At 47.1% G+C, this 26,801-nt stretch overlaps 3 protein-coding genes and 1 pseudogene across 3 annotated transcripts; 1 reads left to right on the plus strand and 3 right to left on the minus strand.

The window, feature by feature from the left end:
• The first annotated feature begins 625 nt into the window (after nucleotides 1-625).
• Nucleotides 626-1,254, plus strand: LOC125513451 (histone H2B.4). The gene has a single exon (XM_048678569.2). The coding sequence runs from the start codon at nucleotides 712-714 to the stop codon at nucleotides 1,117-1,119; it is 408 nt and encodes a 135-aa protein (XP_048534526.1). The 5' UTR covers nucleotides 626-711; the 3' UTR covers nucleotides 1,120-1,254.
• Nucleotides 1,255-6,480: 5,226 nt separating this feature from the next.
• Nucleotides 6,481-7,539, minus strand: LOC147963943 (uncharacterized). Its single transcript, XM_087529765.1, has one exon. The coding sequence runs from the start codon at nucleotides 7,537-7,539 to the stop codon at nucleotides 6,481-6,483; it is 1,059 nt and encodes a 352-aa protein (XP_087385891.1).
• A 701-nt stretch (nucleotides 7,540-8,240) lies between these two features.
• Nucleotides 8,241-9,944, minus strand: LOC147963944 (uncharacterized; annotated as a pseudogene).
• A 14,968-nt stretch (nucleotides 9,945-24,912) lies between these two features.
• Nucleotides 24,913-25,516, minus strand: LOC125514393 (photosystem II 5 kDa protein, chloroplastic-like). The gene has a single exon (XM_048679705.2). It carries the CDS (start codon nucleotides 25,422-25,424, stop codon nucleotides 25,104-25,106), a length of 321 nt encoding a protein of 106 aa, XP_048535662.1. The 5' UTR covers nucleotides 25,425-25,516; the 3' UTR covers nucleotides 24,913-25,103.
• Nucleotides 25,517-26,801: the final 1,285 nt, after the last annotated feature.

The raw sequence follows: 26,801 nt of genomic DNA on the forward strand, positions 1-26,801 counted from the left end.
CTTGGTTTATCGAGGGTGTTTGATTGGGCTTTTACCGGTCTTTTTCACTTAACACCTAAATAGGTCAACACTCTTAGAAGTTTGAATTTCAAACTGATGGTTCCATATAACATGTACTCCTTCCGTCCCATAATATAAGAACGTTTTTGACACTAGTAAGTGTCAAAAAACGTTTTTGTATTTTGGGACAGAGGGAGTATTTCAGAGATAATACGGATGTTCTTTCTATCTCACTCTCATCCAATGGTTCCATATAACGGATCTACAAATACAGCATCACTCGATGAATGCTCACACAGCTTGACTATGGTCCAATACTACGATAAAGTGAATTTCAGCTATCACTGGCGAGTTCAAAAATAAATTATCTATCACTGGCGGCTGGGACCCCAGTGGGGTAACCCCCAAACTTTCAAAGTTCCCGCCACAGAGACGTCGGCTGGGTCCTCCTCCAATTGCTACACGCACGTTTTCGCCACATGACCGATCCGCGTCAATGAGCATCTGGTCCGTCCATCAGAAATAGCGGCAAACGGCTGATATCCCTGCACGTCATCGATCCGGGGCGCCCACGGCTCCACCAATCAGCGCCCACCTGTCTCCTCCTACCTATAAAGACTCCAGCTCATCCCCGTTCCAATCCATCGCCTCTGTCTACATCTCCAGCCCAGCCAAACTTTTCTCACCTTCGAAGAACAAGCAGCAGCATCCATGGCCCCCAAGGCTGCTGAGAAGAAGCCAGTGGAGAAGACCCCCGCGGGCAAGAAGCCCAAGGCGGAGAAGAAGGTGCCGGCGTCCAAGGAGGGCGGCGACAAGAAGGGGAAGAAGAAGGCCAAGAAAAGCGTGGAGACGTACAAGATCTACATCTTCAAGGTGCTCAAGCAGGTGCACCCCGACATCGGCATCTCCTCCAAGGCCATGTCCATCATGAACTCCTTCATCAACGACATCTTTGAGAAGCTCGCCGGTGAGTCCGCCAAGCTCGCGCGCTACAACAAGAAGCCCACCATCACGTCCCGCGAGATCCAGACCTCCGTCCGCCTCGTCCTCCCTGGCGAGCTCGCCAAGCACGCCGTCTCCGAGGGCACCAAGGCCGTCACCAAGTTCACCTCGTCCTAGGCTCCTCGTGCATTAGTTCTTGTGTTTCTTTCCTGTTCCCTGTCTGATGAGTTCTGTAGCTAGCTGTGTGTGTTCTGACAGTGTCATCCTGTAACAATGGTGCTGCCTGAATAAATAGTTATCTTGCTGCTTGAATGGACGACTGTCGCTGTGGATTCTTGTTTCCAACATGTTTAATCAGTTTCTTCTCGGGCTTAAAGCTGGGAAGATGGTTTTGCATCTCTGAAAGTTTTGCACGAATGCTTGCCTGAAACAAATAGTTTGATCCTTATTGAGAAGTGGAGCTCCACTTGGGTAGTAAAGAAAGTATGGCCAGCCTTTTTCTATGGTGAAACTAATTTCATAGGCATGTAAGCTGTGTTTGTGTGCGTGGCAAAACTTGATTAACAACGTTTTGCTACTTCAAGAAACTTAAAGCTTGCATTCGAAATTGATGCTGATAATTGACCACTTACAAATCAAGGATCTGAAATGGTTTGGATCTCCCGGCAATTTTTCTTTGAAATTTCACCAGGGGGGAATTTTTCCTCACCTGAATTTTTAATCATTAACAGGGGACGAAAGCCCATATTAATGTTAGAAACAATACATAATTTGTCATCAATTTAATTCCTTTAACTAGTACGTACAGGAGCAGGTTAAACAGCCAAATGGTTTTCTTCAGAAGCATGCAGCATAGATTCAGAAATGAGCAGATTGATAGCACCCAACCATGTATAATTAGCATGCAAAAGAAAACATCACGTAACGAGCTAGGACTATCTACCATACTAGTGTCGGCCGAGTAGTAGTACAGGCAGATTAAAACAGAGATACTGAATCTATCGACACAGAGGACATGGCTGAAACCACTAGCAGCAGGAGCAGAAAACAGTCTAAAGCACTAGATAAACCTAATGGAGAACGGCTAGAGCATGGAGATTTATCTTGTACTAGAAATGAGCAGATGCAACTTACAGTCTAGAAGTCGGTGCACTGGTGCTCGTGGATGGAGTTTGTCGGAGACGATCTCGTAGAGGAAGCAGCGGTCGCAGATACGATATCGACGAGGACGTTGAGGAAGCAGCGGTCACCGGAGACGATGTTGTCGAGTACGTCGACGAAGCAGCCGTCATCGGAGATGATGTCGTCGAGGACGGCAAAGGAGCGGTCGCGCGGACGCTGCCCAGAAAACTCTAGACCGCCCCCGTGCAGGGTCGAAGGATGCGGCCGGAGTCACGGAGACCGCTCGCCGGGCTGCGGTTGCACGACGGACAGCACGGCCGGCTTCGTTCAGACGGCGGCTCAACACTTGTGGTATGTGAGGAAGAAGATGGAGATGTGTTGTGTTTTTCTCCCGATGCTCTCCGCCCTTTATACAGATTGTAAAGGAAGAAGTCCAACGAGCAACGTTTCAATGAAACGTCTTGCCGAGCGAAGCGCGGTGCACTCGTTGGAACCAGGAGAATCGGGAGGAACAACAAGATAATGCTCACGGCCTAGCAGAGGACTCGGGAAGGAGTTGCAGCTTGCCGAACGGCCAGCAACGTGCGTGCATAAAGTTTTAATTTGTTACGTGACAGAATATGCCCAAAGCATCAGACTTGGAATTCTCTGAACCGGTGCATTATTTCCAACAATTAACAGGGGACCTAGCAAGTGGGTGGTAGGGGCAGGTAGGCAAGAACACAAGACTTGGCCGCCAACGTTTCAGATAATCGCGTAAGCGTGCAGTTTCCGAAAACAAAGAGTAACCTGATAGCCCATTTGTTTCAGATAATCAGATGTAAAGCTGCTGCAGCAGTGATTTGATTCGGAAGATATAACCAGATAATCCATTTGTTTGATACACACGTACATCTACACATTTGATTTCATTGGGAGGATACCTATATGTATATCTATACTACTACTACTACTAGTAATTTGTACGTGCTTTGCACGTCAGCTGATTACGTATAAGCATGGTACTAAATTAGTGTAAAAAAACTAAAGCACACATTGGTTCATAGAAGCTTCAAATTGAGATATCCAATAGGCATTTGTGGAATCATTTTTGGGGTTCGCAAGGCCAGATAACAACTATTCCCCCAATAAACATAGTACAATGATTTTCTTTGTATGAAACATTAGATATAATCTTGGCCTTTTATATATATAAAAATTGTGTAGGAAATCCTTCTGTTTATTGGACTCGTACTGAACTTTTTTTTAGAAAAATGATGTGAAAAGAAGTGTGATTAATTATAAATTTTCACCCTCTCAATCTCATGTCAGCTAAGAAAATAAAAAAGTCAAAACGTACTATTTCATAGGTTATTTGCACATTTTTTTTCTCATTCTAATTATCCTAGATACCTTACTACTTGTTTCAAATAATAAGAAAATCAAAAAGTTCACCATGCATACAACATTGCAATGCTAGGCTCGCATGCTAGTCTCTGGTGAAGCGGTCGATGCATGCATGTAGCCGTTGCATGCATGTACCCAGGTAGTACGAATAAAATAATTTAGAGCAACAAGTGTGTAGTCCAGCCCATAGTGGAAAGATCCAGAGCATGGTCAGATGGTGGGTCACACATCAAATTTTAGAAATATTAGAAATGGGTTTGGAGCAGCCACTGTTCATGCGAACCCCACTGCTCCCAACCGTTAGATTGAGAGCACCAACGATCAGGATTGCTGTTCTAATCCATTCAAAACTCGTACACTATATAGTGATATATAGATATAACATACGAGTAACTCACAATATAAACTGTTGGATAGTTTTGATCGAATGGCTCAAGTTGGTTTGCTCGGGCCCTCAATCATTGTGGTGTAATATGTACCGTCGGATAGAAAAATCCTACGGCTATTATTCAAGGGATTCGCGTTGGTGCAGGCTGGCTGTTGCATGCGCATATGGCAGCGGCCAGGCTTGTACTGAGCACGTGAGTCGTTCCAGTAACGAAAATTCTACACCTACGGGCTGAAACGCACGGAATACTCCTTACGGACTGACTTGTCCATCACCTCGCCAATCCATTCCTACCTGGTTTTTAATTACGGGTCCACTGTTTCCATTTTTTTTTGAAACCGAGGCAAAAGATTTGCCTCATATATTAATTAAGTAGAGAAGAGGTTTTGTTACAATAGGCACCCTTACACGGCATGAGTGATTACTCGCGCAAAATAATGGCCCCTGATTTCTTTGCCCCGGCGGTGACCCAAAGCTTTGCCTCATTGGCAATGGAAGCTAGTAAAATAGGCGGTGGAGCACACTTATGCCGGAAGACCCATGCATTCCTTTCGTTCCAGATGGTCCACGACACGAGCATAGTCATCGAGGCCATCGCCTTTCTGTCGGGTACTCCTGTGCCGGTCAAATTTTCCCACCAACTCTTGACTGAAGCCTCCAAATGCCATGAAGAGGTGTCCAAATGCGTAAGCTAAAATTTCTCAATGGCCATCTTCCAAAGGCGGATGGTGTAACGACACTTGAAAAAAAGACGAGGACCGCTCTCTTGCTCCCTTTTGCAAAGAGGGCAAGGCAAAGACCACAGTTCGGCCAACCCCGCTTGGCGAGCCTATCCGCCGTCCAGATTCTATCTTGGGTTGCCAGCCAAGCGAAGAACTTTGCCTTTGGAGGCGCCCAAGCCTTCCAAATCATGTGCTCCATGGGGGAGAGAACTAGCCCGAGGAATTGCGCTTGATATGCGGAGGCGGCGGTGTAGCACCCATCGGCCGTGTGCTTTCATATAATGGAATCCTCGGAAAGCTCATCAAGATGGAAGTTGTGCAAGAGCATCCAAAGGGTGAATAATTGCCGGATGTGCTCGATGGAGACGGTCATGGAGGGGTTGATCTTGAGAATCCAATCATTGTTTTTGAGGGCCTCGCGCACCTTCCAATTTTTCCTCATGGAGGCCTTGAAAATTAGGGGAGCAACATCTTTTGGTTTGGCTCCCTGTAGCCAAGGGGATTCCCAGAAGGGCGTTTTGGCCCCATTCCCCACAGAAATGGTGGTTGAGGCATAGAAGAACGACATGTCCGCCTCGTCACAAGGGTTGCCCAAACCGACCCACATCTTATTTGGCTCCGTCCATTCGAACCAAGGCCATCTCAGTCGCAAGGCGCGAGCAAACTTGGCGGTGTTAAGGACTCCAAGGCCACCGTACTCCGATGGGCGGCAGACAATATTCCAATTAACCTTGCACTTTGCTCCCGTGGTCTTATCCGACCCGGACCACAGGAAAGCACGCTCCAGCTTGTTCACATTTTGCAAGATGGACGGAGGGACAATCAAGGAGGTGATGAAGTAGACCGCAAGTGAGGAGATGACCGATTTTACTAATGTCGTGCGCCCAATGGTAGTAATGTTCTGCCCCTCATACGTAACCAATTTGCTCGCCACCTTGTCTTCAAGAAATTGGAAATCCGCCTTTTTCAGCTGCCAGACGGATAGCGGGAGGCCTAAGTACCGTAGAGGGAAGGAAGCCACAATGGCCGGCATGCTTTGCAGAATGTGTCCTAAGTTAAGGTTATTGCACCGGATAGGCACAACGGAGCTCTTGTGAAAGTTGGTGCATAGCCCGGTGACCTGCCCAAAACCACGTAAAATTGCCGAGAAGTTGTCAATGTCTTTTTTTATAGGGGCCATGAACACCGCGGCATCATCCGCATAAAGCGAGGTACGCACCATGACACCTCTTCCACGGATCCAGTGGAGCAATTTCTTGCGGGTAGCCAAGTCAAGGAGCCGTTGTAGCGGATCAATGGCGATGACGAATAGCAACGGTGAAATTGGGTCCCCCTGGCGAAGGCCCTGACCGTGAATGATTGGCGGGCCGGGCACACCATTTAGGATGATCCTCGAGGAAGAGGTGCAAAGAAGCGCCGCAATCCAGTTACGAAATTTGCATGGGAACCCACGGCGTCGGAGGAGGTCCAGCACATACTCCCATCTGACCGAATCAAATGCCTTTCGGATGTCAAGCTTGAACAGGAGCGACGGAGTCTTGCACTTATGGAGCCAGCGGGCAAAGTTGCGCACGCACATGAAGTTATCGTGTATGCTTCTCGTCTTGATGAAGGCGCTTTGAGCGTTGGAGACAAGTTTGTTCATGTGCGGAGCAAGGCGGAGGGATAGCACCTTCGCGAGGATTTTGGCGATAGCATGGATAAGGCTAATGGGTCTATAATCGCCAATACCCTCAGCTCCCTCCTTCTTGGGCAGAAGCACGACGTTGGCAGAGTTGAGCCAGTGTAGATCGGACGTGTGTAAGGAGTCAAACTGGAGAATCACCCTCATCACATCATGCTTGATTATGCCCCAACACTTCTTGAAGAAAATGCCCGTGAAGCCGTCCGGGCCTGGCGCCTTATCATTGGGCATGTCGTTTAATGCCCCAAGCACCTCCTCCTCGGTGATGGGGATCCAAGCTCGCGCAGCTCCAACTCGTGAGACTCCAGGTTGAGCTCGTCCCAGTTGAAGTCTTTTGTTGACAAAGACCCTCTCCTCATGACCGTAGAAAAGTGGTCATGAATTATCTTCTCCTTAGCATCATGGTCAGTGACCCAACCCTGGCCATGCTTTAGCCTGAGGATATGATTCTTTCTCCTCCTTGCATTGACCTGGCGATGGAAGAATTTGGTATTTGCATCTCCTTCCTTGAGGTTAGCAATTCTCGCGCATTGCTTTTTCCGAGCCCTCACAAGCACGGCCAGGCTTATTACCCTCCTCTTAAGCCTAGCCCTTAGATCAACCTCGTCGGGGGAAAGATGTCTGTTTTCTTGCGCAATGTCAAGGTGCAGGATCACCAAAAGGGCCGCATGCAGCTGAATTTTTGCCTTTGAGAAGAGCCCCCTACTCCACTCAGAAAGGCGCTGTCCAACCTTTCTGAGTTTGTGGAACAAGATCTGATACGGCTCAGAGTGCGGAGGCTGCTCATCCCAAGCCTTGCTAACAACTTCCATGAAACCCGGCATGGAGACCCAGAAGTTTTCGAACTTGAAGGTCTTGGGTCTCATTGGGCCTTTGTCATCTGCGAGAAGGAGAGGGCAGTGGTCGGAAAGGGAGGAAGATAGGGCGTGGAGCACGTGGGTGCCAAAGGCGGCGTCCCATTCAGCGTTGCAGAAGAACGAATCAAGTTTGCACAAGGTCGGGTTTGCCCTCTCGTTGCTCCAGGTGAACCTCCTATTTTGTAGATGAATTTCTTTCAACTCGCAACTCTGGAGAGCCGTTCGAAACCGGTTGATGCGACTCCGATTAATGTTTCTATTACTCTTGTCGCGCGCGTGATATATTTGATTGAAATCTCCTGCCACAAGCCATAGGACTCCGGCAGGTGGTTTTTGGTCGATGAGCTCCGCGAAGAAATCGTCTTTGCGAGAAGAGTCGGTGGGGCCGTAAACGGTGGTGATCTTGTATTGCACGTCGGAGTTTCGGACTCGGACCATCGTGGATAAACAGAAGGCGGTGTAGTTGATGTCAACTAGGTCCACCAACTGGTCATCCCAAAGCAGAAGCATTCCCCCCCTTGTGCCTTCGGCTGGCCTCTGCGCAAAGTTGCGCAGTCTGTTTCCCCCAAGGAAGGAGGCCGTGAACACGTCGACATTGACAAGTTTCGTCTCCTGAAGGCATGCAATATGACAGGAGGAGAAGGTGATGGTGGCGTTGACAATGGACCGTCGATCCGGACAATTGAGGCCTCGGACGTTCCAACATAAAACATTGATAGCTTGCTCTAACATGATAATAGGGAGTACACATAGAGGCATGATGAACATCCATCAGCCACACATACATGCAAAAGCAGCAGCAAGCTGGGCTGACAGAACCCAACTCTGAGCTTAGCAAAGCTCCTGGAGCTACAAAGACACCAGAAGAAAACATGACACTGCACCTTGTGCACGCACCACACTACAGACACATGAAGTTGATCTAACATTGGGAACTACTAAACCCAAAGAACAACGACCATCAATCAGATTGCAGCCAACAAGGCTCCAGCCGCATCCTCAGGTCCATCCAGGTCGATGGCGCCAGCCCCGCCGTGCTGGATAAGCGCATCCTCCACTCCAGCAGCCTGCACATCATCAAGCTTGAAAAGCTCACGCATGGAGTTGATCACCTCCGGGGGCAGTGTGTCTTTGAACTTCTATGCAAAAGCATCTAAGGCCGCCGCTGTAACATCTTCACCATTCTTGACTATTCCCAGGCTGCGGCAAACCAGCAGCTCAGCCGCCTTGGTAGCAGGCGCCTCCTTGGCACGCCCAGGGGCTTTGTTCTTCACACATGTCCTGTGCAGGGAGAGACCCGCAGCGGACCTGGAGATGGTAACACCCGCAAGCGTCTTGCGACGAGCAGCAGGTAGACGCGGCGGCGTGGACGCCGGGGATGGCAGAATCGGCTCCGGCCTCTCGTCGAAGAGCACAGCCAGGCCAACACTGGCCAGCTGGATGTCCGCAGCCGCTCTGCGCCTTTGCACCGGAGAGGGGGTGCGTCGCACCGGGCCGCTGGAGACCAGGGGAGGAGTGGGCGACGACTCAAAGCCCGGCAGCCTGGCCGGCGACAGAGGCGGAAGAAGCACCATGGGCGAGCAGAGGTGTGTCACCGCCGGGTTTTGAGCCGCTAGAGAGATGGCCGACGCCCTGGAATCGTATCGCTTGGAGAGGAGTTGACGTGGCAGCACCGACGTGGGGGATAGAGGGGGCGAGGCTGGCGGCGTGAGAGCCTCCTGGGCGCGCCGGCGCACAGCCCGTGGCGAGACTTGGCGTGTCGGGCTACGCCCACGCACCGGCAGCAACTCCAGGGCACGGGTCTCCTCAGCGCTGGTGGACCCGGAGACCAGAAGGACCGTGGCGGGCGCGACGCTAGCAGGAGCAGGCGCGAGGTCGGCCATCGCAGGGGCGTCGCTCTGACGCCGCCCACCAGAACGGTCGCGGCTGTGGTCTTGCCCCTCCGTCCGCTGGCGATCAGTGGCTCCCCTGGAGAGGGAGCGCCGGATACGGGTGCCCCATCCCTCGCGTGGACGTGGAGCACCACGGCCCCGCAGGCCGTCACGGTCGTCTTCGTCGTCCCGGTGAGGTGGCCTCCTCTCATCTCTGCCCTGGGCGGCATGGCGCTCACCGCGTCCCACCGTGCCATCCACACAGCGCCGGTACCAAGTGTACTCCTGGATTTCCGCAGGAGGCGGGTTGTCGTCGTCATCCTTGGCCTTGGTGTGGTCTTCCAGCAGATCAAGGTGCACCAGCACGCAGTGCCGGAGGCCACGACGACCGCGACGCCGATGGCCCCGAGCCGGTAAGGTGAGCCACTTCACCTTGGGGATGCGGATTGGGTCAGACATTCATGCCCAGAGCGAGAGGTCGCGCGTGTCGTCCCTACGCACCGACCTTTGCTCGATGTAGTCCAGCGAGCAGCCACGACCGATGACGAACGAGGCGATGTAGTTGTTCCAGCCGTGCACCGGGATCCCTTCAAGGCAGAGGCGGACATGGTACAACATGTCCTCATTGTCCGCGTGCGCCTCGAGCCGCCACCCGCAGACAAAGAGCCTGGAGTTGCCGACGAGGAAGTCGCCGCGGTCGACGGCGTCGGCGCAGTTGTGCTGGTACAAGAACCGCACCAGGTACTGCTCGGGGTAGTGTCGGACGACACTCACATCCTCCTGCCTGAAGCCGAAGGTGGCGGCGAATGCAGCAGCCACCGTGTTGCAGGGGACATCCTCCCGAGCTCCTTCGAACCAAGCAACGGCGGCGTTGGTGGAGAGCAGGGCAGCTTCAGCCTGCATCTCCGGCATGGCAGGGACGACCACGAAGTCCTCCTCAGGCCTGAGAGAAGCATCACCCAGATGCGGCATGGTGGTGGTGGTGTCGAGCAGCAGAGGGGGTGCTGGTGGTTGGGGGAGCAGCAGCGGTGCCGGCGCAGGTTTGGGGAGAGGCCAGCCCCGACCAGCGCCGAACTTAGGCTCCTGAGCCTGAGGAGCAGCAGGCGACGAGCGAGGGAGAGGTGGTGGCGGGATGAACGAGAGGCAAGGCAGAGAGCTGAGAGGCTGCCACCGGTTCTTGCAGCCACGGGCGCGGTGACCGTTCTCGAGGCAGCGAGCGCAGCGGATGGGCTCTCGGCACAACAGCGCTTTATGCCCAGGAGCGAGGCAGCGACAACATCGGCCTTTAAGCCACAGCGGGAGGGGAGGAGGCATGGATGCCCGAGGCTCCAAAGCCGGGCGGCGCGGGCCTCGCCGCGATTTGACAAGGAGCCAGCCGTCGGTCATGTCCGCCTTGTCCGCCTCGCGCCCCGCGCCTGTCGCCGGCCTTGAAGACGCGCCTGGCGTTGGCCTTGAAGTCGCAGCAGGAGGCGAGATGGAGCGCTCCATCGACGTGGAGCAGTAATGGCGAGCCACCAACCTCCCATCAATGCGTGCCAGGGATGACGCAGCTGGAGGAGCGACTGAGTCCGGGCCAGGACCCAACGGCGACTCGGGGACGAACTCGGATCCGGAGGATGCGCGCGCGTCGGAGCCGCCGGGCGTCGGGGAATCTAGATCTGGCAGGTGGGCATCCGACGGCCGCATCGGGGAGGGGAGCTTCGCAGGGGCGGCAGCAGCCGGTCGGCCATGCGGCGGAGGCGGCAGCGGCATGAACCAGGAGGCCGCCAGGTCAGCGAGGGCGGCCGGGGCGAGCGCCAGCACCGGCGCCGGCGCGTGGCCTGGGGGTGGAGCGGGAGCGGGCATGGTGAACCGAAAAAAACAGCCAACACTGTTTCCTATTAATATATGGCATATCAGCCTGTAACTCTTGGTCCGTAAGTCTTGTCCGTAGCTCTAGCAAAGCTCGGTGAGCTGTTGAATTTTTATCCCATGGTTGAACAACCACAAGTCTGATCCTCATTAAAAGCGTGAGCGAAAACTCATGCATGTGCACCGTGGGATCTTTGTCTTGTGCGGTTGAAAACAAATAAAATAAATAGAAGATATACATAACGAAAAAACAGAGGAAAGAATGGCTACTAAGCTTGGTTGACCAAAACTTAACAGAAACTAAGTCGATCAATGAGGGAATAGCAAATCCTTTTTTACAATGATGTGGGTCAGGCCACCACAACCAAGAGAACTTCTGCATCAGTCTACTCCGTCACAACGCTTTTGTGAGGGCCAGTACTAAGCGTGAAACGAAGCATATAGAGAAGGGACCACAAATGTCATACACTACATGAATTCTCTCAACAAAATAATGGACATGAGCGTGTATATTATTTTCAGAGACAAAAATATAATAAGGCCATTCACAAACATTGAACAATATATATTACTTTTTCTAGAAATCCAGAATGATTAAGTTGGTACATTGATTAACACATGTACATTGCTCAGGGTGCATTTATCATTTTTTACAAAAAATAAATATCTAGGACTTAATTGTGTTTTTCCAAAACCAAATAAAATAATATGAGAAAGAACACTCGAATGCAAACATAAAATACTTTATTGCACTTGCCACACTTCAGTTTATATGTCTCCTATTAGATTCCCATAGTTTGGATAGATTTCTTAATACATAATTATGATTGTAAAATTCAGTCATATAATGTTTATAAAAATGGATAGAGTTTATGGATTCTCCAACATGACAATATTTTCTGTAGAAAATAATGAAATTTATATAATGCATATATTTTCCAAGCATATATTCTTCATACTAAATTGTTGAAATTGACTTCATATTTTTATCAAAAATCATCTATTTAATAACAAGGTAGCACATTTTATTGTATTTTCTTTGTTATCTCTCCTACTTAAAAAGAACGTAAGGCTCTATGATCCGCTCTTTAGTTGTCCAACATTACGTACATTTCCTTCTCTCTACCTCCATTTTGATTTTTTCTCCCATCTCTTGTATTTCTCACTGGCTTTTCTATTTTTTTTCTTAATTACCCCACCTCTTATTTAATTACCAAGTGAAGTTATATTTTTTCATAAGACAAATAAATGCTTACCAAATAAGTGCTTATGAAATAAATCTTATTTCTTTACACAGTCAAATTAATATGGACTAGTAAATTACGGGCTGCCTACTATAATTTTTATACACCGCTCTGACACATGGACAATTATCTCAGACGAAAATTGTAACTAATTTTCAATTTTACCTACCATTACCTATAAAACTATCTAAATCTTTAAGGAATTAACATATTATCAAAGGTATTGGTACGGACGATAATTATCAATTATAGTTACCAAAATCAAGATATCTCTATGCAACTATAGTCTATAGTCACCCCGGTAGTAATGATAAAGCAAACATTCGTCACTAGTAACTCAACAATTACCAGTGGCATGGGCGTACACTCTGTTGTTGCTGGTCAGACCCTATTAGAAACACAACATGTGGGTTTTTCAACTACATGTCTACTAAAGTTCGAGACACAGGATATGTAACATTTAATGGCACATATCCCAAAGATAACATGTAATGGTCCCCCACATGGATGGAGCTCTATATATACTGCAAACGGTGAAGTACTAATTCCGAAAAAGCTAACAACTCGTGTAAAAGTTTTTCTCTTTCTGGTTTGGGTGATCTATAGATTAGAACTAAACCGAAGCAGATGCCAATCTCATATCTTTTTACCGTGCTGGCAATGCATCTCATTTTCACATCATTGGATGAATGTTCGCTCATTAGGGTTGGGAGGCAACAGGTAACTAAGTCGGCGCTTTTGCCGCATCAAGTGCTAAGCGAGTTCTACAACGTACTCGCTTACACAAGACTCGATTTGACCAGCGTTTCTCCAGTTAAACGCTGCTCAAACTGGGATTCCATTCGAGTTCAACTCATGCTGCCCAACATGTTCTTGATGCCGAATTGCCTGGCTAGCCATGGGCTCCTGCACAAACCAACGTGCCCCCTATGAGTCAAGGCGCCTGAGATGATATAACACCTTCACGTCTAGTTCGTTTTTGCCTGCGAGGTGTCCGCCTGCAACAATGTTGCTGCTTGTAGCTATTTTTCCGTCTGAAGAAACAAACACGTTGCTGCTTGCTGCTTGAAGGGACGACCTAGTATGCTTGACTGTCACCTTAGATTTTTTTCTTTAGACATGTTTATTCAGTTTCATCTTGGTCTTGATGCCAAATAGTTTGATGCTTCTTGAAAAGTGGAGTTCCACTCGGTATGTAAATAATTACCACCCCTATTGCTATGGTCAAATTAATTTCATGTCCGTGCCAGCAAAATTCGGCAAAGAACGGTGAGAAAAAAGAAACAAGCAGCCGTGCTTGTGCGTTTTGCTGCTTCAGGAAACTTGTGAGGCAGAAGATTTCCAAGACCCATGCAATTTCTGTTGAAAGCTTTCATCTAAAATTGATGATGATAACTGGCAACTTTTCAACCAAGCATCTGAAATGGTTTGGACCTACCCGCAATTTTTCTTTCAATTTTCACTGGGGGAGATTTCCCCACCTGAACTTTTTATGATTAACAGGGGCCAAAAGCCCAGATTGCGGTACATTACAACGTAGCAATAGGGGCTAGAGGCAGAGAAGCAAGAACACAAGACTAGGCAGCCAACTTTTTAAATAATCAGGTAAGCCTGCAGTTTCCACAAACAAAGAGTAACCAGATAACCCATTTGTTTCAGATAATCAGATGTAAAGCCGTTGCAGCAGTGATTTGCAAGTTCGATACACACGTACATCTACACACTTGATTTGATTGAGAAGATGTAGAGTATGCGCCTGATCATCAAATTCTCCTACTTTTGTGACGATTTTCCTTAGCTAATTTATAAAATAAATTCAACACATTATATATAGTTCAGCGACCACAAACTAAGCCTCGATCGTTGGGTGAGCTGTTGAATTTTTAGCCAATGGTTGAACAACCACAAAATCCGATCCTCATTGAAAGCGTGAGCGAAAACTCATGCATGTGCGTCATGGGATCTTTGTCATGCAGTTGAAAACAAATAGAACTAGTAGAGTGCCCGTGCGCTGCCACGGGCCAACAAATGAATGTAAATACACTTCTGCTCAAGTTTCTTTTTTTTTTACCATGAATGTGCATATTGTGTGTGATATTTCACGAGACAACAGACACAAGCATCTTCCTGTCTATTTTCAACAAACACCATTCACCCCTCTAGCAGACCTTTTCATCCAAGTTGTCATCGATCACCTTCTACGTCCCTACAACATTCATCTTTCAATTCACTGCCCTTTGACTATGTTTGTGGCTTCTTCGTCGTTGTGTTGCATAAGGCGCCTCACCTTAGTACAAATAATAAGAAAAGGGAACTAAAAGATGAAATAAGAGAAGGGACTCAGCAAGGAAACATTCGTTCCACCACACCCTTATTTAGTGACTGATTTGAATGATGCTCTGTTTGCCTCCAACCTACACATGGACTACAAATAAAAGGTACATAACAAAAAGAAAATTCAAAATCGGAGGCAAGAATGGCTACTAAGCTTGGTTGACCAAGACTTAACAGAAACTAAGTCGATCAATGAGGGAATAGCAAATCCGTTTTTTACAATGATATGGGTAAGGCCACTAAAACCAAGAGAAATTCTGCATTAGTCTATCCCGTCACAACGCTTTTGCCAGGGCCAGTATTAAGCGAGAAACGGAGCATATAGAAAAGGGACCACGAATGTTATACACTACATGAATTCTTTCAACAAAATAATGGATGACAAAAATATAATAAGGCCATTCACAAACATTGAAACCATATATATTACTATTTCTAGAAATCTACAATGATTAAGTTAGTAGATTAATTAAGACATGTACATTGCTCAGGGTGCATTTATCATTTTTTTAAACAAGTATCTAGAACTTAATTGTGTTTTTCCAAAACCAAGTAGTAAAATAATATGAGAAAGAAAATTCTAATGCAAACATAAATACTTTATTTGCACTTGGCACACTTTAGTTTATATGTCTCCTATTAGATTCCCATAGGTTAGATAGATTTTTTAAAGAATACATAATTACATTTGCGAAATTCAATCATGAAATGTTTATAAAATTCGATAGATTTTATGGATTCTCTGACATGACAATATTTTTTGTATAAAATAATGAAATTTATATAATGCATATATTTTCCAAGCATATATTCTTCATATTGAATTTGTTAAAATTGACTTCACGCTTTTATAGAAAATCATCTTTTAATAACGAGGTAGCACATTTTATTGGATTTTTGTTTTTGTCTCTCCTACTTAAAAAGAACGTAAGGCTATGCAGTCCGCTCTTCATTTGTACAACATTATGTACATTTCCTTCTCTCTGCCTCCATTTTGATTTTTTTCTCGCATCTCTTGTTTTTCTCACCAGCTGTCTTTTTACAAAATTTCCTTAATTGCCTCACATTTTATTTAATTACCAATTGAAATTATTTTTTTCGGTAAGACAAATAAATGCTTATGAAATAAATTTTATTTGTTTACAAAATCAAATTCATATGGACAAGTAAATTACGGGCTACCTACTATAATTTTTATACCCCGTTGTGACACACGGACAATTATCTCAGATGAAAATTGTAACTAATTTTCAGTATTACCTACCATTATCTATAAAACTATTTAGATCTTTAAGGAATTAACATATTATCAAAGGCATTGGCACAAATGATGATATAATCAATTATAGTTAGTACCAAAATCAAGAGATCTCTACGCAGGTATAGTCTATAGTCGCCCTGATACTAGTGACAAAGCAAACACTAGTCATTACTAACTCAACAGTTACCACTGGTATGGGCGTACACTCGGTTGTTGATGGTCAGACCATCTCCACTACTATTAAACAATTCAACAAGAATTTTTTTAAGTGCACCACACAATTACCCCCAAGGCACCTCACAAAATGTACATGGACCCATTACCATCGCATGATTAGGCCCACTAACTTAATCTAACAACTAGTATTAATCTAATCCATACTCTCACACTTAGCAAATTACATTGACTGGTCGTACTCCACCTTTAAAGAAAATTACCCACCATACCACCCGTAAGTGAAAAGTAACGATTCGACAGTAAGGCGTTTTTTTTCGTGCCTGCATCGGGCATCCGCCTGTGCCACGTCACTGCGCTGTTAGGCCTGCTCCGTCCCTCACATCCTTCCCGATTCCATAGCCTCCCAACCCTAGCCGGTCGCGCCTCCGCATAAAAGGAATCGGTGGTGGAGAGGATAGGTCGAACCCCGGAGGTCCAAGACCCGCGAAATACTAGGGGAACGAGGAGATTATTGAAATTAGGAAGTTATCATGGTTTGGATGTTTTTATTGTTTTTTTCTGTTTCATATACTACTATTGGATTTTTTTTATTTATCTTCAATCTTTATCTATCTTTATTGGGTGAGTAATAAAATGAAGATTGAAGATAAAGATAGATAGGTCTTGTTGGACCAGGAGTCCAGGATACGGACAAGCCGCCAGGACCTGGCTGGCTGTGTGCGTCCCGTGTGCGTTTAGAGCATTTTCAACAGGTGTCCAAAAAGAGCTCCGCGTACTAAAATTTTATTTTTTGAGGCGCCGAACAGCTCCAGCGGATGCTGTAGCGCTAAAAGTTTTTGGGCACGCGCTGAAAAACGCTATCGCGTGCAGCATATTTTGGGCTCCAGATTACGCGCGCTTCACAATTTGCACTGTGTACTTTTTGATCGTGCGTTTTTGAGCGTCTGCTAAAGCAATGTTCGTCCAGATGCACTAAATGTGCTACAGTGACGCGCTATAACTTTTATTGGGTGCGAAATTTTTGTGCGGTCATTGAAGATGCTCTTAGAATAACTTTGGCCCCAAATATGGACCAACGAGGCCGATCCCGTTACTGACCAAACAAGTTTCTAGGTTACCAACTTGGTATACAAACAATCCGTCTACAAGGCTTTTTTTTCTTCTACGCGGGAAGGAGAGAGGGGAGATCCACCGAGGGAGGCAGCATGGGGAGAAGAGCCAGCTCGAACGCGGCGAAAACGACCGCCGTCGCCGGCGAGCAGCGTGACGAGACGGAGGCGCAGAAGGTAGAGCGGCTGCATGCACTGCTGGCGTTTGTTAAGGCGGCGCACGCGGACGCCATGCGCTACATCGCCATGGAGGAGGATGTGGAGGAGGAGTACCGGAGGGCGGGCAAGCTCCACACCTACGATGAAGTCAAGGAGTGGAAGAAGCGTTGCGCCAGGGTTGCCAAACTGCACCTGCCTCCCAAGCACATGATGGAGAAGATCAATGAATATACCATGTACCTCGAGGAAGACGAGGACGACTTCAGGATAGGCCTTTGTTCATTCATCGAGGTGAATTTAGATTTTGAGGAATCTTTCCGGTGCACGACGCTTGTTCATATTTGTATATTTGCCGGATCTTTATGTCGGTTGGTTTCCTCTTTAATTTTGTTGTTATTCGTGTTAATGGATACTCAATATTATAGAAGATTCTATCATTTATTTTTGAATATTTACTCATGTAAGATGTGATTCCAACGATTTTGCCATCCATCTTCAATTTAGGACGCTATAAGGTATCTCCAACTCTGACCCTCAAACTGATTGCATCCATTTTGATGAAGCGTTCGAGGCCGATTTTGTCATAAATCACTTTAGCTCATTGCCAGCGGACCGATTTGGACCCTTATTTTCCCGCTAATCGGAGGCAAACCAAGGGAGCTTTGCGGGTGTCCGGACCGGTGCCACGCACGCGACGGATACCCTGGACCCACCCCATACCCTCTCCCGTGCTAAATGGTTGCCGTGCATTCATGCCACTCCAGAGCATCAAGGCCGCATTTATGCCGGTCCAGAGCGGACGCGAACTCTTACTGGTGTCGGCATTAAAGCGGCATGTCAGACAAGGGTGCAGCCCGCGCCGCGTCCCGATGTCGGCGCTTGTTCAATGCCGGAAAGACGTGAGTAGACGGGACGAGAAGGATATCTAGTGCATTCAAACGGGCTGCCGGTCCGCCCGCCTTGTGTCATTAAACAGGCACATCAGACGAGAAACCAACTCCGGCGCCCCCATTGACACACTCCGCCGCTTGGCCTGGCCGGCATACGCTATTTAAACTAGGCCACGCCCGGCATAAACCGCACCACACTACGTCTCACTTCACATCCTCCTACGTGCACCACCTCTGCCATGACCTTGAGTTCTAGCGCATTGTGGGAGAGCCTTTCGACGAAGCAAAATCACGAGTTGGCCGCCCTTGTGGCCGGCTGGCAGGTCCACCATGCGAAGCGGATAGAGGCTGACCGTCGCTGTGTATTCTGACTAGATTTAGGTCCAATCTCTTTTTTTGTGAAATATGTGAAAAATATAATGAATGTGCTCATGTTTAGATGAAAGTCATCCGATTTGCAAGTAATTCGTTCGGTTTGTTTAAATTCGATTTGAAATGTATGTTGCATGGTTGGATAACCGGCTCTCGTATCACTATTTGCGGACGGATACCGTTTCCTAAAAAGGGTCAACATTTAAGATGCCCTAATACCGCACATATGTTTCGTTCAGATCCACCCCTCCCACCCTCCCAGCGACCCAATCACACGTCTTCTTGCTATGTACTCCTATTCCATCATAAACCAACTCAGACCCTCCACTGCACTATATTTGTAAATTGGTCGGCCCACATATATCTTTTTCCCATCACTTTTTAGGATCCTTTTTTAATGATTTGTACTATGTTTCTTCGCGGGATTTTCTTCTTGGTTTTCCCAGCCGGTTTTCTCACTTTATTTTTCATTTCATTTCATTTCGTTTCCTTTTCCTTTTTTTCTTCTTGGTTTTAGTTTCCTTCTATTTTTTTTATCAAATTCGTGAACCTTTTCACAAATCCATGAACGTTTTTCAAATTTGTTTTAGTTTTTAAATTTCGGTGAGCTTTTTTTAAATCCATGATTTTTTCCAATTTTCATGAACTTTTTAAAATTACAATTTTGTTTCAAATCTTTATGAACTTTTTTTCGTTTTTTTTTAAATTACGAACTTTTCCAAGTCATAATGTTTAAAAATTGACGATTTTTTTCTTGAACACATGTTTTTTGTTTTCGAAATTCACAAATGTTTCCAATTTTTTTTTCAATATTGATGAACTTTTTCCAAAGCCAATAATTCTTTTTAAAAATCTATGATTTTTTTTCAAAATCATTTTTTTAAAATTCATGAACTTCTTAAATTTTTTTGAAACTTTTAAAATTCACTAGTTTTTTGCTTTTTTATTTTTGTTGTGTTTTTCTCTCCAAAAGTCAACGGATGATCAGTCAACTAGTCATCCATTGGCTGGTCGACCGTTGATTGAAACCCAAATGCGCCTTGGCGAAAGCAATCGCAACACATGTGTTGATGGGTCAACCCATGGCTGCGTGCTAGTGGGCGTCGAAACTCCTAACAGGCGTAGAAGTTGCCGATTAGGGGCTCTTCTTTCTAGCCAACGTGATTATAGATGTGCCAGGTTAATGGGCCACAAAGAGACAAGCCCAACCTGAGCACCTGATCATAGTCACAATAGCAAGTTTCTCCTAAAAAAAGTCACACCAACAAGCCTGAAAAGTTGAGGGATCTACACAAAATGGGCTGAAAAGGTGAGAGATCCACATATGATGGCCTGAAAAGCTACAGGATCTACACAGTATGGTATGTGCATGCCATGGGATCAAAAATTCCATTGCCATATATGTGCAATTCTCTACAAACAAATTGAGGGAGAAGTTTCCTATAATCTACTAGTAATAATTGGGGGAGAAGTTGCCCTTATTAAGCCAATGGATTTGTTATCAAAATCACGTGTGATTTGCCTGGGCAAGAACATGCAATTTACATGTACAAAGATCGGTTGCCATTGCGAACTGAGTGTAGCTCAGATGATTAGCTTTCTGTGGTGGAACCAACCCATCAGGATTCAAGTCCTTTAATTGGCACTAGGACATTGCCCGTGCGTTGCAACGGGATATAAATAGTCTAGTATGTTAGCTCGTGATTTACTTGTCCATATAAATGCAAGTGTGTAAATAAATGTTTATCAAATCATGCTCATATTTTCCTTTAATTAGCTTGATAAGAAGTTTGGAGTAAAATTTTGATAAGTAAATTAAGAGGGAATTGCTTTAGAAGGTAAGTAAGTTAAGATGATTGATTATCATGCAGGAAAGCTACAAACAAAGGGTGTGGTGGGACAAAAAAAGCATGAGGACGGAAAAAAATGGGGCGAAGGGACATGGTTGGACATGGGAGAACCGGTTGCCAAAGGATTCTGCTGGCAAGAAACGAACACTAATGAAGAATGAACACATCCAAACATTTAATGGGTTAAACTTTACCTTTTGTTAAGTATCATGCAATGCATGTATTTTTTTCAAATATAAAGATATATAGTTGGTATATGGTTGAATGTCTCAGGCCATATGTCAGGAGAGCCTAAATCAATTTCCTTTCCGTCAATAAAAACAATATAATATGTTGAATATGCATCACAAAATCACTACAAGTCCACACATCAGGAGCAACCTCTTGCAATATTTACATGGCTATTTTCATTGTCGGCCTATAATCTGGCATGTCACCTTGATTTCGCATCCATTTCCAGAAATTCTTCTCCACTGTTACCTAATAAAGCATGTCAGAAAATAATAAAATTATGCAACAGAGAATGGTCTCAAATTTAGGAATTCTTTGCTCGAAATTCATTCATTTACGCTGGAAAGATGCGAGGAAAAGGAGCCGACGAGAGCCGGAACTACAGTGGGGAGGTCCAGAAGGAGGCGGAAAGAACACGCCGATAGTTGCTCTCCCTCCACACTCTTACAAGGCCAACTATGAGGCGAAATAAACTTCAATGCATGGGAGCCTTGTATTGTTAGAACTAAACTTGCTTGATGGCCACAAAATACAATTGCATACTTATATAAGGTAATGCCAAGGGGGCTTCTGTTGGAGCCCAGAATCTTCATGCATATATCTCTCCAAGCACCACTAAATGGGGAAAAAATAGCATCTTTATCAACTTAACTTTGTCATGCATGGCCCGGGCATCCACCACCTCTCCTCGCCCCAGTGTCTTGCCGGACGTGAGGGCGCCAAGTCGTCGCAACTATTCTTGTGACTCTTGTCTCGAAAGTACGAGAAGACGGTCTTCTAAAAGCCATCCATGATCTCCTGCGCGAACATCAAATTAAGCCACATGAACGCCTGACCCGTGCATGCACGTACGTAATCACCGGATGGTACTGCTCCTAGCACGCATCTCTCCTTTCCTTTCTTTTCTCCCGATTGTTGGCATGAGCTGTGAGATGCAGTTGCCGCAAGGTTGTTAACTTCATTGTGTGTACTCGCATAATAAAAGGATAAACAGATAGCAGAAAACGCTGCGTCTTGTTCTTCTCCTACAATTACCTTGCGCGTCTTCAATAGTTTGGCAAGGACAAAGAGACTCAGATTTGGCAAGCAGCATGTCGTCGAGCTTCTCAATCGTGGGCGGAGGTTAACGTAGACATCGGATCTCGGCCTGGTCGATTGGTCGCCATCAATTGACAGAATCAGAATGCATAATGTTTCGATTTCTCACCTCACGTGTTGAGAGCCGTCGGGCAGGATGTCCTTGTATTGGAAGAACTCGACGATGTAGTCGTAGACCCAGAGCAGGCAGTCCATGTCGCCTCCTTCTCCACCGGCAGAGGCTCTAGCCTATGGCAGCTCAAGAAAACGGTGCCTGCAAGCAGAGGAAGCAATGGATAATATCAGCGTTCTCCGTTTTATTGGTAATTGACCTTTCCCACAGAAGGACAGACAGGCGTGAGTAACTTACCTATTGCAGCGGCGGTGGAGAAGGACATGTTCTGGCAGCGGCATGAACCTCTACAGGGTCATGCCGTTTCGAAGTGCTCGCTCGGCGAGCCGGCCAACATACCACGCGGATGCAGGGTCCCTTCGCCGGTCGCCTCGCACACCAACCACGGCTCTACGGGCCAGCACCGCGGCTGCTCTCCTCTCTGCTCTCGCCCATCTCTCTCTTAGCATCTTCCACAAGAAAAGACGTACGGGGATCGGTCTGGCCGGTATATCAAATAGGGCAGGTTTGGAAGGAACAATAACAGGAAACTACGTGAGTCACAGGAGCAATTAATTACGGGATTATTTTTAGGGAAACAATTAATTACGGGAATCAGATGGAACCAACCAGGAGAGAAAATCGGTGGAGGGAGGAAACAAAATCGGGGGAAAACCGGTGGAGGAGTGGGATGTCGTACGAGAGGGTTGGACGAAGAGCGGGGAACGTAAGAGGGGAAACGGAACACTCCGTTTCTTTTACGTAGTAGAGATTGGTGGTTGCATTTTTCATAATTTATTTCATGCCTTCCGACGATGTGTGTTCACTGGGAGGAGATGACGTCCCCGTCGACTGCGAAGGCATTTGTGACGATTTCTTCAATCTCAAAATGATGTGGCCGCTCAGTCTCTCGGAGATGCTCACAGGATAGGGTGTGCGTGCGTATGCTCATAGGGATGAGTATATGTGCGTATGTGTCTGTTCTACGTTAAAAAAGATCAGTTGCCATAGAAAAAAAGGGAGATTCGTCGTGACAAGAAGCACTCAATATATGATTAGCGGAAATGGCAAAAAAACTCCGTCTTCCCCTTGCCGAATGGATATCCTTGCTAAAAGTTCACTCATACAATTGCCATATACGGGTTTGGGCTATAACAAGAGAACACACAAAACCAAATTCAAAACCGCTGGCAAAAACAGAAGAGGAAGAAGAAAATATCAACCCTTTTGCATCAAATGCTTTTGCTTGAAATTTGCCCACCAACTGCTGTTGTCCTTCCACAACTTCGTATAGATGAGAGTAGAAAATCAAAGATGGGAAGAGCGATGGTTTGACATTGGTCTGGAGACGGGGCATAAATGTTATGGTAAGATGGATGGGGCATATGCACATTGATGCAGTTGTGAAGGAGGAGGATGGTTTCAAATGACGCTTAACTGGCATATATTGGGAGTCACACATGGAGAGAAAGGTTGAGACTTGGAGGCTCCTTCACAGACTACAGAACCGGATTCAGCTCCCGTGGTTTTGCCTTGGTAACTTTAATGGAGTATTGTTTAGTCATGAAAAGCAAGGGGGTGCACCTCGTGATCGATATATGCAAAATTTTCATGATGCCATAGACTATTGTGTTCTGTTATGACCTCGGTTCCGAGGGAGATGTTTTCACTTGGAGGAGTAAAAAAGTACTATTATGATGGGTATATCCGTGAACGTCTGGACCATGTTGTTGCAACACCAGAGTGGCGTGACTATTTCCCAGCGTATAAGATCAATAATGGGGATCTCCATCACTCTAATCATCGACTGTGGTCTGTTGCGAGATGGTAGGCTGAGGGTGCAGCGGTCTACTGTTGGGAGGCGCCTCCTGCGGTTTGAGGCCAATGGTTGGCGAAGAACCTGGGAAAGTGTGGCCGGACCAGATGTTCTGGAGATGGTGGTAAAGGCTCTTGGTACTTGGAGCCAGGGGGGTAGGCGATGAGAAAATAAAATAAAATTTTAACTAGAGGTGGTCAGGAGTCTGCCTTTGTGGGACAACCAAGTTAGCAGGGAACAAACTCTATGCTTTAAGCTAGAAAAGCTTGAAGAACGGGAGGACCTTATGTGGCAGCAGATAGATCATGCAAATTGGCTGGTTAATGGAGACCGTAACACACACTATTTCTAGGCTTTTGCATCAGAATGAAAGAAAAAGAATACAATTAGTTGAGGAGGGAGTATGGAGTTCTGGTAGAGGAGGAGAAGGCATAAAGACACTTATTACTAACTACTTTTCTTCCTTGTTTACCCCTGTGGTAGGTGTTGATACTAGTGACATCCCGAACCATATATCCCCAAAGGTGACCATACAAATGAACGAGTTTCTATCGGCAGAATTCACCCCGAAGGAGGTTAAGAGAGCCCATGACGATATAGGGGATCGAAAAGCTACTGGGATGGATGGTTTCTCAATGGTCTTCTATAAACACTATTGGCATCTCGTTGTTGATGATGTGGTGCATGAGGTGTTGCATGTGTTGCGAGGCAGCAATATATCAGATGTAAGTGGAAGTGCTGGGGCGGAGTGGAGAAAGGGGAAGAAATGTGGTGGGCTAGGGTTCTGCTGCCGCCGTCCGTCTTAAATAGCCGGCTTCCTCCCTCGTGCGGCATGCCGAAGCGGCGCCACGTGGGAGAAGGCGTCCATTGGATCAGCAGTTTCTCCGCGTTCCTGCGTGGAGCCTATCCACCAGTCCAACATGGCGGGCGTGTCCGGACGTGTTCGGGCCTCCCATATTCGCCTCAGATTTGGACCGAATGTGAAGAGGCCGATTGGATGCCGTTTTTGCATCCGGACACTGATTGGGCAGCTTGTCCAGACTTTTGGGGTGGGATGGGGTCCGGTTGTATGTAGATGCTCTTATACAGTGGCGAATCTTGCATAAAATTGAAGGGTAGGCTCAAAACATCAAGTTTCTAAGTCTACTGAGCAAATTCATTGCAGTTTACATGTTAAACACCTCAGTATAATTCTCAAATTGCATGTTTAGCTGAAATATGATTTTTGAAGGGTAGGCTTCAGCCTATTGAAGCCCCCCTGGTGGAATCGCCACTGCTCTTATAGAAGAACAAAGATCGGGCGATTTTGTTCGTTCGTACACTCCTTACATAGTCACATCACCCATCCTTACCCAGTACGGCGTGACAGACAACAGTCCCCTGAGGTCAGCGTTGTGCTCGGTTCATTTTTAATTAGAGAAGATCACTCGACAGACGAAAGGGCGCATGCATGAAAGTAATCAAACAAGTGCGGTTTCACCTCGAATTTGCAATGGATAATACAACAACATTAGAGACCGTCCATGGCGGCGTCCAAGCGCGCGCAACGCGGCCTTATGCATCTAAGCTCGAACTTCAACAAGAGATAAAACCGTACGTAGTACAATATTTACCGCCCACCCGCATCATCATCGCCCCCTCCCCACGATCAGTTGTGGCAGATCTTGGCGGTGGGCATGGTGATGCAGACGGGGGCGTACTTCTTCTTGGCCTCGGGACTCCCCTTCTTGACGTCCGACTCGGCGAACGCCACCCCGCCAATGGCCGACAAGGCCGCAGCGGCGGCAGCAAACACCACGGCACGGCGGCCGTCGGTGGCGGGCTCCACGGCTGCCATCTTGGCCGCCGGCTCCTGCTGGCCCTCGACCTTGGCGGCCCGGGCCACCACGAGGCCGCGGCGCGGGGCTGCCGCGCGCCGGTCGACCGCCACGGCCGCGGAGAGGGACGCCATCATGGTGAGCGACGCCATCGGGACGGAGCTGCTGAGTTGTTGAGACGATCTGCGCTGGGAATGTGTGATGATGATGCTAGTGGGGTGCGTTTTGGTGCGGGGCTATTTGGTTATGAAGATACGGCCGGCTGGGCTGCAAGGCAAGGCGCGCCTTATCTGTCGCGGGGATGGCGTGCCCACTGGCGAGCAGCCATGTGGCGGCGGCGCGTGACATGGCTGAGGTGAGGAGAATTCTGGTTGGATAACGCTGGGGTACGGTGGATAACAAATGGGAGGACCTGGATGGAGGCCGGATGCGGATTTCTGGACCGGATGGCTGCGATCGCCATCGTGGCCCTTCGACCTCTGGTACGTCCATGATGCCAAGAGTAAACAAAAGCGCCCTTCACGTTGTCCGTGGTATCGAAGAGTTAATCAAGCGCATCTCATCACAAACAAAGGTGAAAAAACGTGGGTGCTCAGGCGTAGCATTTTCTTTTCCACGGAAAGTAGGCACAGCATACGGGATTAATGGACCAAAATGGAGTTCTGGAGCGAGCAGTATTTTCAAATATTTGGCATTTGTGAGAATTTCTGGGTACCTAGGGCCTGTATGAATTTCTCGGGGGTCGGCTTAAGTTTGGCTGCAGTCGATTCGGAAAAGGCTTTCAGGGCTTCTTTGAGTCTTTTCCAACATTGCTCTGCACAAGATTCAAACACGCTCGACACCAGTTGTTGATAAGTTGGTTTGACACCATTTCCCAAACTTCTTCAGTTGCAGATTACATCGGGAGATTTGAATTAGTCATCAACCATTTATCTGCTTGCTCCGACTCCATCTATCCTTATTACTATCCTACTCATTGTGTGGAGGGACTTCACACTGCTGTTGGTGTAGGGCCCACCATACATCGACATGGCGTGCGCCTTAGCGCCGCTCCAGGAGGAGGTGGTGTAAGGCATCACCATGCATCGAGCAGTCATGGTCTGCCTCTCGGCTGGTGGAAATGGTGCACCATGCAAGGGTGACCATGCCTTTGCCCGCTCCATCGACACAAGGATAGCCACCAACTCTGATAGTAGTCATGGATCGTCGCGGCATTGACGCAGCTCATGCTGGTGCCTCCAAACTCAAGGCCCTGTGGGAGTACAAGCATGCATGCAACCTCTGCTTCAAGTGCGGAAAGCATTGGGGAAGTGACCGCACGCCATCACCATGCAACTTCATGCCGTGGAGGAGCTCCTGGAGCTTTTCGGCATCGACGTTGTCTTCAAACCGACGGGTAGTCTAAGAGTGTTAACCATTGCCTCAAGATGTTCCTACGTTGCTTCACGCATACATCCCCCATGCTCAGTTTTGGTATAACTCTTCTGTCACTCAACGATTGGAATGTGTCCTTTTAAGACCATATACGG

This window comes from Triticum urartu, chromosome 6A, assembly GCF_056163025.1.
Source record: "Triticum urartu cultivar PI428250 chromosome 6A, HENAU_Tu73, whole genome shotgun sequence".
In the NCBI taxonomy this organism is placed as follows: domain Eukaryota; kingdom Viridiplantae; phylum Streptophyta; class Magnoliopsida; order Poales; family Poaceae; genus Triticum; species Triticum urartu.

Excerpts from the sequence above, each read along its gene's own strand:
- LOC125513451 (XM_048678569.2), top strand. The coding sequence starts at position 712 with ATGGCCCCCAAGGCTGCTGAGAAGAAGCCAGTGGAGAAGACCCCCGCG.
- LOC147963943 (XM_087529765.1), bottom strand. The coding sequence starts at position 7,539 with ATGGTCCGAGTCCGAAACTCCGACGTGCAATACAAGATCACCACCGTT.
- LOC125514393 (XM_048679705.2), bottom strand. The coding sequence starts at position 25,424 with ATGGCGTCGCTCACCATGATGGCGTCCCTCTCCGCGGCCGTGGCGGTC.